A 12,269-nucleotide genomic window follows, 5' to 3' on the forward strand; every position below is an offset into this window, starting at 1 on the left:
AGGTGGCCATGTTGCTAGAATGGGTCTTTCACCCTCTTACAAAGTGGCATTTCCCATTGTTTTCTAATCATAAGAATCATGTGGAACATATGGTAAACATTCAGATTCACTGGTGCTCCAATCAGAATTTCTAAGGTGAGTGGCTTGAGAATCATTCTTTTTAACAAAACGGATCATTCTCATGATCAAACAAGTGTAGGAACCATTGCTTTCAAGAGCTATCAACAGGACAGTTCCAGTGCCACAAACCCTGATATTCTTGCCAAAGTTCTGCAGTTTTTCTTGAAAACACACTCGTCAGATTGTTGCACACCTATGGTTAACTTCGAGAGTTTTTGCAAAGTTGATTTTGACAGTTCTTCCAGGATTTTTCTGTTTTTATAGAGGAGTGGATATACATATATCCTCCCTCTGCATTCTGGAAATCCTGACCTTCATCAGTTATTATTACTGCTGCTGTTGCGATTGCTATTATTATAAAATGTACGTAACCTAAAATTCACCATTGTAGCCATTTTTTAAGTGCACAGATCAGTGGCATTAAGTTCACAATGGCATTCACAATGGTGTACAACCATTGTGCATCTATCCATTTCCAGAACTTTGTTGTCATCTTAGAAACTCTATGTCCATTAAACAATAATTCCTCATTTCCCCCTCCCCCTATTCTTTAGTAACCTCTATTCTACTCTCTGTTGCTATGAATTTTCCTATTCTAAGTTCCTCGAATAAGTAGAATCTTGCAATATTTTCCCCTTTGTGTCTGGCTTCTTTCACTTAGCATAATGTTTTCAAGGTTCATCCAAGTTACAGCATGTATCAGAATTTCATTCCCTTTTTAAGGCTGAATAATATTCCATTGTATGTATATACCACCTTTTGTCCATCCATTGTTTGTTGATGGATGTTTGGGTTGTTTTCATCTTTTGAGTATTGCCTTCATGTTCTTTGTATATTATATTTTATTTATCACTCAATTCAAAATATATTCTAATTTTCATTGTGATTTTATTTTAACCCCTGGGTTATAAGAAATGTACTGTTGGGGCCCTTGGGTGGCTCAGTCAGTTGGGAGTACAACTTTGGCTCAGGTCATGATCTCGCAGCATGTGAGTTCAAGCCCCGCATCAGGCTCTGTGCTTACATCTCAGAGCCTGGAGCCTGCTTCGGATTCTATGTCTCCCTCTCTCTATGCCCCTCTCCTGCTCACACTCTGTCTCTCTGTCTCAACAATAAATAAACAGTAAAAATAAAAATAAAAAAGAAATGTATTGTTTAATTTCTAAATATTTAGACATTTTCTAGTCTTCTCTTTGTCATCAATTTCTAGTTTGATAACATTTGTGAGAGAACATACTCTATATGATTAGAATCCTTTGAAATTTGGCACTTTTTAAGAAAAATTTTTAACATTTATTCATTATTGAGAGACAGAGAGAGATAGAGCATGAATCAGGGAGGAGCAGAGAGAGAGGGAGACACAGAATCCGAAGCAGGCTCCAGGCTCTGAGCTGTCAGCACAGAGCCCAATGTGGGGCTTGAACCCACGAGCAGTGAGATCATAACCTGAGCTGAAGTCGGACGTCTAACTGACTGAGCCCTGCAGGTGCCCTTGAAATTTGGTACTTTTTAACGGCCCAACATATGGTCAGTTTTTGAAAATAGCCCACATACTCTTGAAAATAATGTGTATTCTTTAGTTGGTGGGTTCACTTCTCTAGATATGTCACTCAGGACAAGTGTCTTAATCATGTTGTTCAAATTTGGTGTGTTCTTGCTGATATTTGTTTGTTCTACCAGTTACTGAGAGAAGAGTGTTAAAATGTTCAGTTATGATTGTGGATTTGCTCATTTCTCTTTTAGCATCTCCGGTGTTACCTTTTTTAAAATTTAACTTTTAAACAATTTTAGATCAACAGAATTATTGTGAAGATAGTACAGAGAGTTCTCATGTACTCCACACCCAGTTACATCTATTATTAGTCATCGTGTCTTCTTAGGTTCCTCCTAGTAGTGACAGTTTCTCAGACTTTCCTGTTTTGATGACCTTGACAACGTTGAGGATTAGTCGTCAGGTATTTTGTAGAATGTCCCTCACTGGGAGTTACCTGATGTTTTTCTCACGATTAGATGAGGGTAATACATTTTGAGGAAGAAAACCACAGAGTTAAAGTACCATTCTCATACCAAGGCTAAAGACTATCAGTATGGCTTATCATTATTGACATTTACCTCTCTCAGCTAGCTTGAAGTAGTATTTGTCAGGTTTCCCCACTATAAAGTTACTGTCTTTTCTCTTTCTATGGTCAATGGAAGAAAGTCGCTGTGCACAGCTCACACTTAACTACTCTGAGTTATGCTCTACCTCCTTGAGTACAAGATAACTACATAAATTATGAAAATGTTCTGCATGAGGGATGTGTCCTTTCCCCCCTCACTAATGAATTAATTTAGTCATTCATTTATCAGAGTATGGACTGGTGCCTATTTTATACTTTGGACTATGATCCAACGCTGCTTTATTTTGTTGCTTAAATTTTTCCAGCTTTGGTCATTGGGAGCTCTTTCAGTTGGCTCCATCATTTCTGTTTTGTTTTGTTTGACACTTTCTTACTATCTGGCACTACCAGATACTCCAAACTCATCTTGTATATCTTCTGCTCCAGTCTGAGAATCACCATTTGTCCAAGAAACTCTGGTTCCTTTACTAGACGATAGTATTAAAAACTAAAATCTGGGTATTTGGTGTGCTCACTGTTCCAAGGTCTTATTTCTAGGCCCTCTCAGCCGATGTCCCATACTGATATGGGCTGCACACAGGGACCAAGGAAGCACATGTGTGCATACTAATCTGTGTATATACATAAGGCGATAAATGTTTCTTTACATAATCATCTATATCTATATTAAGCTAAACACGTGTTCATACTGATGTACTCAATTCTAATCCATTACTACATGGATCAATCTATCCTCTTTCCTTTGTTTATCATTAAGTTCCCACTCCAACATCCACTGTCCATCTACTTGATTGTTCAGTTCCAATATATGTATAGTGGTTTCAGAATTGTTGCCTGTCCCCCTATAGGAAACAACTTTATCAACTAGAGTACAGAGGTTATGTATTGTTCCTTTAGCTTTTTAGTCTCACAATCTCCATTCATTTCTAAAGTCACTTAGATCCGGGGCCCGTGGGTGGCTCAGTCAGTTAAGCATCTGACTCTTGATTTCAGTTCAGGTCATGATCCTAGGTCATGGGCTTGAGCCCCATGTCAAGCTCTCTGCTGACAGCACAGAGCCTGCTTGGAACTCTCTCCCTCTCTCTCTGCCCCTCCCCCCCAAATAAATAAATAAACAAAAAAAAATAGTTACTTAGATCAACACTTTATTCCCACACCTCCTTCCGTGAGCTTGTTTCATACATTTGTAATATACATTTATATCGCTTTGTCACATTTTGTATGCCATCCTGGGAACCCTCCTACTTCCTAAATAATTTCTTTAAATCTATTCATATTAAATGTTACTCTTTGCTCTGTAAAGTACTATGGGTTTTCACAAAAACTTAATGTCTTATAGTCACCATCACTGTTTCATATAGAATAGGTTCACTGACCTAAGAAATCCTTGTTCTTTACCTACTCAGCCCTCTCCAGTCTCCTGTCAATCACTGATCTATTTACTGTCTTAGTTTTTCTTTTCCAAAATATCATATAGTTGAATATGCAATGTGTGCCTGTCAGACTAGCTTTGTACAGTTAGGGCTATGGAGCTAAGATTCATCCATGTCTTCTGTGGCTTAATACCTCATTTCTTTTTATTGCTGAATTATAGTCCACTGTGTGGATGTGACAGTTTTTTATTGATTCACCTATTGAAGGACATTTTGTTTCCTTCCACTTTGGGGCGATTATGAATAAAACTGCTATAAACATTCACATGCAGGTTTTTGTGTAGATGTAAGTTTGCAGATCAGTTAGGTAAATATCTAGGAACGTGACTGCTAGATTATATAGAAAGACCATGTTTAGTTTTGTAAGAAACTGCCACCCCTCTTTGTTTTTAACCGAGTTCCCTATTTGTTTCCTTCAAACACAAATAGCTTGTTTCCCTGGTGATTGTTTCCCTCACCAGACTATAAGCTCCATGAAGACAAGAGCCATATGTATGTTTTGAGCACTGATGTGGCCCCAGCATCTATCCTAAAAGACCTCACATATAGTAGCAGCTTAATAAATATATGATTAATGAATGAATAAAAGAAATAATTTAATAAAAAAAGCATCAAGACTTAACATTATTTATACCGAGCCATATCCCTGTCTAGGCATTCCAAAGGGCAACTCTTTTTTTTTTCAATTGAAGTGCAGTTGACATACAATGTTACATTAGTTTCAGATGTCAAAATGCAACTCCTATTTTAACTTTGGCAGACAAGTGGAATTGATAACCCACAGTCTACGTTTTATACCACACTAATCTCCCTTCTTCCAATGTTTCTTGCATGGATCTTTCTTTTTGCATGTTTATGAATTTTATATATTTACTGTTAAAACTGATTCAGAACCAAATGATTGAGACGTCTACCAATTTTCTTCCATCTTGTTTTATATGGCTAGTCAATGTACGTGGTGAATAAATAAGTGAAAAAAAGGCCTTGTGTTTTGTATACTTAATATTTCCCTGCCTTAACACATTTTAAATAACCAGTCATTTTATATTTTATTCAAAAATCCCCCTTGGACCATTTTCATTGTATAGCAGTGTAAAAATGTCTGCTTAGAGCCTTACAAAATTTTAATCAAACAGCTTTTGCTCAGAACTTAAGACATTTGCCTTGGGGCTAAAATTAACCAAGAAAAAGATTAAAAACAAAAGCAAATTTAGAATTTAATCAGTGCTTTCAAAATGAGCTGAATCTGCCCTTCATCTTCATTTATAACACTTACTGCTTTTTAACCTGTAACAGAATAAGTTGTAGTTATGCCAACGATATATTTACATTTCTGAGGTCCCCCCAAAAAGATAAGCCTCACAAGGTTGGGGTCTTTCATGTCTGCAATGTCACAAGAGGGCATTGGTTGGAATGATGCATGAGATGATCACACTCTGAATAGGACACAGATTTGAAGTTCTGGACATTTTCACCAGATGTTGTATTTCTGTACTTTTTGAGTTACTAATTTTTTTTTTTTTTTTTTTTTTCCTGCTCTGATGATTGGATCTGTTTGGATACCAGATTTCAAACACTGTTTTCAGAGAAGATGACCCTGGCCATGCATAAAGATTTCTCTATCTGGCCAAAAGGTATTTCAGAATTCACAAAATTAGCAAAAGGATTTCCAAAAATAATTCAAGTGTCAACATACTGGAGAGCAACTAAAAATACAGAGACTAGAGGGGCGCCTGAGTGCCTCAGTCGGTTAAGTGTCTGACTTTGGCTCAGGTCATGATCTCACGGTTCGTGGGTTTGAGCTCCACATAGGGCTCTGTGCTGACAGCTCAGAGCCTGGAGCCTGCTTTGGATTCTGTGTCTCCCTCTCTCTCTGCCCCTCCCTCACTTGCACTCTGTTTCTCTCTGTCTCTCAAAACTGAATAAACATTAAAAAATTTTTCTAATAAAAATACAGAGATTAGAGTGTGTTGGAATAAACTAGACAAGGCATCTAATAGAAGAGGAATTCTGAGACATTTTAGTTTTCAGCACTGTTTTGATGATTTGGAAAGACCCGGAAGGCAGTACAGTTAATAATTATTAGGGCATTATTTGAGAAATTACTCACATCTCAAGTTGGAGTCAAAAATCCAGCCGATTTTCAAATACATTTCCAGAAGTTGGATGAGATAGTAGACAATATACAGAGGGACATATTTCATAACAAGTCCTCATAGTTTTCCACTTTTGCTTTCTGTCTCAAACTCACTGAGCTATTTGTGGTTGTCTGATCGTACTTGGATTAAACACTTCTTTGCCTTTGTGCATATTCTCTTCTCTATGCAATATGCTTTTCCTTTCCCCACCTCCTAAACCAGCTCAGAGGAAACCTGCTTCACTGAGATCTTTCCAGAAACACAGGACCCCTTCCCCCACCACAGACACCGATAAAATGTCCTTCCTTTGTGATTACTTATTTCTATAGTTTCAGTCACCATATGAAACAAATTCTTTTTTGCTATGGGCCTTTGGTAAGACTGAGCTTAAATACTCAGACAATGTCTTTCAGGACCTCAACGCTTGCATTTATGGATAGATGATACAAAGTGGGGAAAAGAGGAGGATTTTGTCAACTTTCCTTCTGCTCTGAGGGAATTTTTCAACTTCTAAAAGTGGAAAAACTAGACAAGAAACAAACCGAAATTCTCAGGAGCACCTTTTTGCTGAACAGAGAATACAAAATACCTACAATTTAATCAAATACTCACATTTTTATCTCTTCAAGAGTAGATAGTTATACATGATGTTGGGACTAAAAGAGAATATAATCATAATTTCAGCTGGTAACTGACATTTAGCTCTTCTTCCAGCTGACATTTACACAGGAAAATACACAGAGTTAAAAGTCTATGAAGGCTCTCAGGGTCTACAATACCTTCTTCCTCCTACTAGCATTCTTGTCTATTTATAGTGACATATCCAGGTGCAAATTACAAAGAAGTCTTACTGGTTACACTCAGGCCAATGCTGTCCTGCTTTAAGAGAAAATCGGCTGCGCGTGGACTCATCCAGTTGTTTTCTCCGGTAACTGCCTGCATATGTCGTCACAGAGGAATGTGACCACCTGGCTTCATTCTGCCAAGATATGCCAGCCTTGCGTCTGATCAGATCGAACTCTTGAGAGGTGAGAGGGCTGAAGGGCAGAATAATTTGTGGAGTCAAGTAGAAGAAGTGTGACATCGCTACGGATGCCCTGCTCTGAATGACAACTTTTCACGCCCTCTACATAATGGAGAACTAATTTCTTTTTAGTATCAAGAAATAATTGACTGGGCTCACCAAACTTTGTAACTCTGATGCTCACAGAACGTATAGGCTTAACTCTCTCAAAGTTGCCAAGCAACAGAACGCAAAATTCCACAAATTCTACCCCCAAGCCCCAGATTTTAACTAGCAAATGCATAAGGTATAGAACGTTCTGGCCTTCGCTCTGAGCAATATACTGCAGCAAATTATGTCAAGAAAGCAGGGGGAAACTGCTTTCCTACATAAAATAGTGAATCCTAAGGAGGGTGGTTTAAGAGGTGGAAATGAGATAAAAGAACAGTGCCAAGCATTCATTTTTTTCTAAAGACTGGGCTCCAAGGATCTGGAAGCAAAATGAACTGCTTGTGATGTCAACAATAACAGGTGACTCAGACAGCTTCTCCCACGTCATAGAGCAATGGTGCTTCAGCTGGCTACACAACTAAAGTCACCCCAGGAGCTGTTAAAATAAGCAGCAACTCAGACCTCACCCCCCCCCCCATCCCACCCCCATAGAGCCTGATTTAACTGGTCTGGAGTAGGGCCCAGGCACTGGTATATTTTAAAGGCTGACTCCTGAAGAATTCTAAAGACAGCCGGGGTTAAGAATTAAGGTCACTGAAATACCACTGTGAGCCTTTTTTAGGTTGAGAGGTGATAGTATTCAATCTTCCATTCACGTGATTTCCTCCATCCATCACTACTAAATATGTTTGCCTATCCTTCTCCACATTAACAATTCATTGGCAAATCAAAATAGGTTTTTCAGCTTTCATCCTTTTATCAGCTCTTGGAGGGGCACCTGGACGGCTCAGTCGGTTAAGCTTCCAACTCTTAATTTTGGCTCAGGTCATGATCTCACAGTTGGTGGGATCAAGCCCAGAGGCAGGCTCTGCACAGACAGCTGGGTGCCTGCTTGGGATTCTCAGTCTACCTTTCTCTCTGCCCTTCCCCCACTCTCCCTCTGCCCCCCCCTCAACCCCCCCCCCAAAAAAAAACAAAGCAAAAAAAAAAAAACTATCAGCTCTTGGAGCAGTTCTCCACCTTCAGTGTTCATTCCCATAACCTGTGGAATTCTTTATAAATGCTGATGTCATACCTCATCTGGATGCAATCAGAGGCAACTCTGCCAGCAGATCCATCACCAGCATTGAACAACCAGCATCTCCATAGGTGTTTGGATGAGCACCTACGGGGCCTGCTAAACATGCAGAGGCCTGAGCCCTGCCATCAGGGACTGCACAGGTCTGAGGAGAAGCCTAGGAATCAGCATACTTACATTGTTATGTGATGCTGCTGCAACTGGTCTTTGAATACTGGGAATGGTGCTCCAGGAATAGAATTCAAACAGCCCTTTATAGTGAGGCTGGGGTGCCTGGGTAGCTCAGTCCGTTAAGCATTCGACTTCGCTCAGGTCATGATCTCACAGTTCGTGGGTTCCAGCCCTGCACCCCGCGTCGGGCTCTGTGCTAACAGCTTAGAGCCTGGAGCCTGCTTCAGATTCTGTGTCTCCCTCTCTCTCTGCCCTTTCCCTGCTTGTACTCTCTCTCTCAAAAATAAAATAAAACATTAAAAACGTTGTTTTATAGTGAGGCTAACATACTACGGGCCATGTTTCTTTGAGAATAAAATTACTGGCAAATAATTTGTAGTATTTAAAGTTAGGAGTTTCTTTCCTTAAAACTGTAGCTGGGAATATAAGTACCCTCACCCTAGAAGAATTAGGCAAAGATTTCAGACCCAGCTGCTGTTTTTCCCATGGAACTGGGGCTCCTTCCAGAAATCCAGATCAGATAAAATGGAGATGCAGAGGGAGGGAGGGGGCCGAAAACCTGGCTACCCAGCACCTTTGAACCCACCCGGTGTCAGGTAATAACCGTGCATATGCTTCAACCATTCTAGCGAAAACGGTGGTTTTAAAGAAATCTCTCCTGGGGCGCCTGGGTGGCGCAGTCGGTTAAGCGTCCGACTTCAGCCAGGTCACGATCTCGCGGTCCGTGAGTTCGAGCCCCGCGTCAGGCTCTGGGCTGATGGCTCGGAGCCTGGAGCCTGTTTCTGATTCTGTGTCTCCCTCTCTCTCTGCCCCTCCCCCGTTCATGCTCTGTCTCTCTCTGTCCCAAAAATAAGTAAATAAAAAAAAAAAAAAAAAAGAAATCTCTCCTGGCAGTATATATTATTTGGGGACAGGAAAATATATAGAACAGATTGTGAAAGATTATTTGTAGAAAACATTTAAAAGTTTTCTTCTTAGGTTGTGTGGCAGTCTATAAACAAATCTGTGACAAAATAAGCTCTTTAAAAAAATAAATTGTGGCATAAGTGTCCTTTATTATCACATTCCCATCCTTTATATTATTTTTGTTTCTTCTTCCCAAATAAATGATGATATCACTTTAGCAACTATAACCTCCAGAACCAAGAGTGGTGAAACTGCAATTTAAGTGAAAGTGACTCACATTGGGTTTAGGGGGAATTAGAGTTATTTCATCAGTCTATTAGATGTTGAACAAGTCTGTTAAAAATAAGTCAAACTTCAAATTAGAGAATAGATAGAACAGACTGACTGAATGTATTATCATAAATATTTAAGCTCTAAAATTAGAATTCTAAAGGACTTCGAGCTCATTCTTTGTTCTCATTTTATCAGATGCTTCATTTCTCTTGGACACATCCAGTGCTGGTTTGTGTGGTCTGACTTGCTAGCTGAGAGTCTGAACTCTCTAAAAACCTCCGTTTGCAACTGAATGATAGCAAACTATGCCGTTCAGTCCCTGGTTTGTTAAATGTGAAGAAAATGCTGATCAAGAGCACTAGAACAATGAACTCTGGATTGTGAGATTTAGTGAAAACAGAAGCTTCCTGAGTGAGTGGCCTCATACCCAATAAAACCAGCAGGTGGCGTACTGGCAGGTGGGTAGGCCTTGACCAGGCTTCTAAACATAAGCTGATTATTCTAATGAGGTGTTAATAGGCATTGATGAAAAGAGTTTCGTGGTTAAATAAGTTTGGGACAAGTTGGTATAAGTGTTTTTTTGCTGTAGGACTTAGAGCCTTTGATATTTCAGTATGCCTAATGAATCATTCAAAGGGGCCTGGATAGTGAAGCATTTTCTAAACTTCCTTGACCACAAAACTCCATTAGTGGGGTGGAGAGCGTCTCTGGGTATTGCTATTCTATGGAACAGTCCAAGAGCTGAAAAGGCTAGTGGTCTCTATAGCTAAGATAATGGCTGGTCTGCAGTCTCTGGAATTTACTTACTCTTGACTAGATCTCCAGTTTAAACCTTGGACAGTACTTTTTAAAAATTGGCGGTAATTTTTAAAAACTGAGATATAACATCAAGTAATAAAGGACACGATTATACTTTACATATATGTACATTCACGTAACTTCTACCCAGATGTATAAATCTTGTCCCTTTCCAGACAAAAGTTTGTGTGTGTGTGTGTGTGTGCGCACACACACACACACACATACCCACTATTTCCATCACTGCAGACTAGATATATCAAGGCTGTATTCTGTGGAGGCAGAAACTTACTGATGCCATTCCAAGACGATACCAGGAGGAAAGCAAGTAATATAAAGGCCAGAAAAAGCGGGAATTCCCTTGAGAAAAAAGATCCCATATGAAGCCGAAGCTTCGATCTCAGCGAAAATCTGTTTCCCCCCAAGGTGCCAAATTCTGATATTTGGATAAGTGTAGCCAACAGCCGAATGAGCATGCATGTGTTTATAGTGAATAACTGTTTGAGTCTGTCAGTTATACTAATATCAATTCTCAGTCCTTGATCTTAAAATACTTCTTCATACTTACCAATTCTGTGATTTGGAAATTTTTATTTACTTACGGATCAAAAAACGTGGTCTAGGAGACACAGGAAACCAGTTGCAACAGGACTAGATGGAAATAAAAGAAGGGTAAAGTGCAAAGGAACAGGAAAATAAAACTGATAAAATTAGTGAGGAGAAGCTTCAAAGAAAGCCTCTTGTCTTTCCTGAGATTTATTTTTGGTTATGTTTACTATTTGAAAATTGAAACCGATTACAATGTATACACTCTGATCCCAATTTTGTTTAATAAAAAGTACATGTGTGTGTAAGAAAAGACTTAGGGGGCTATAAATAAAAACGTTAATACTTATAGCTGAGTGGGAGGATTACATGTGATTTTATATTTTACATTGCTTTCTTTATTGTCTAAACGTTTTACAATGAATGAGTTCAGTGCCAAGGTATGATAGAAATTATGGAATACCAACAAGAGCAAGGAATTTTTACAAGAGAAACATGAGGCATCTCTCGTGTTCATTTGGTTTTATGGGCTGTCAAGGGATCGAGGGAGGGTGGAATTGGAAGGTCAAAGAATGTATTCTTATATTTGGGGTGGAGAGGAGTGTAATAAAATTTTTGTAGGAGTTTCCTTTTTCAAGTTACACTCAGACAATTATATTAGTTTCTTTGGGCTTCCCTAACAAAGTGCCACAGACTGGGTGGCTTAAAACAATAGAAATTGACTGTCTCATAGTTCTGGAGGCCAAGGGTCAAGGCGTCAGCAGGGCCCATGCTCCATCTAAAACATGTGGTAGAACCCTCCCTCACCTCTTCCTCACGGCTGGTGGTTTCCCGGCGATCTTTGGCACCCGTTGGCTTGCAGCTGCGTCACTCTGGTCTCTGCCTTCATCATCACAGTGTTCTCCCTGCGTGGCTTTGTCTTCACATGACTGTCTTGTTATAAGGACATCAGTCATACTGCATTGGGGCCCATCCAACTCTAACATGACTTCATTCTAGCTGATCACATCTGCAGAATCCTTATTTCCAAATAAGATCACAGTCTGCGATCTTGGGGATTAGCACATCAACATATGTTTTAAGTGGCAAATTCAAACCATAACAGTGATGGTAAATGATGGATACTATATGGTCAACAAGCAATATACTTTTCAAAACAGCTTGTTTCTAATCCATGTAATAGATCACTGAGTAAAGGGAAGTAGATTTGAGTCTGAGTCATACTGACTGCTTAAGCAAATCACTTCACCCCTCTGAAACTCATTTTCTACCCAATTTATCTACATAATTTGTTCTGTAGTAGAAGTATACATCACTGCCTGGCCCACCTCCCAAACCCCAAGAAACAGTGCCTTACAAACTGTTTTTGATCAACAAAAAGGAACCATATTCATACTTTATCCCACCCCCTGAAACACAGGTGGAGGTGGGCAACTGATTCCAAGAAACCCACCCAGAGATTTCCTTCCATGAGCTCTACTGCCTCCAAAAGATGAACAGGGCAATCACATT

At 39.5% G+C, this 12,269-nt stretch overlaps 1 protein-coding gene across 4 annotated transcripts in view; it reads right to left on the bottom strand.

Annotated features, from left to right (window-relative positions):
• Nucleotides 1–7,452, bottom strand: part of CB1H4orf51 (chromosome B1 C4orf51 homolog) — a 49,470-nt gene extending 42,018 nt beyond the window's left edge. For all 4 annotated transcript variants that reach the window (XM_045055810.1, XM_045055808.1, XM_045055809.1 and 1 more), the window contains exon 1: nucleotides 6,663–7,452. In XM_045055810.1, the coding sequence (XP_044911745.1) occupies nucleotides 6,663–6,895 (233 nt within the window). In that variant the 5' untranslated portion in view covers nucleotides 6,896–7,452. The remainder of the gene's footprint in view (nucleotides 1–6,662) is intronic.
• Nucleotides 7,453–12,269: the final 4,817 nt, after the last annotated feature.

Source organism: Felis catus, chromosome B1, assembly GCF_018350175.1.
Source record: "Felis catus isolate Fca126 chromosome B1, F.catus_Fca126_mat1.0, whole genome shotgun sequence".
NCBI classification, from domain to species: domain Eukaryota; kingdom Metazoa; phylum Chordata; class Mammalia; order Carnivora; family Felidae; genus Felis; species Felis catus.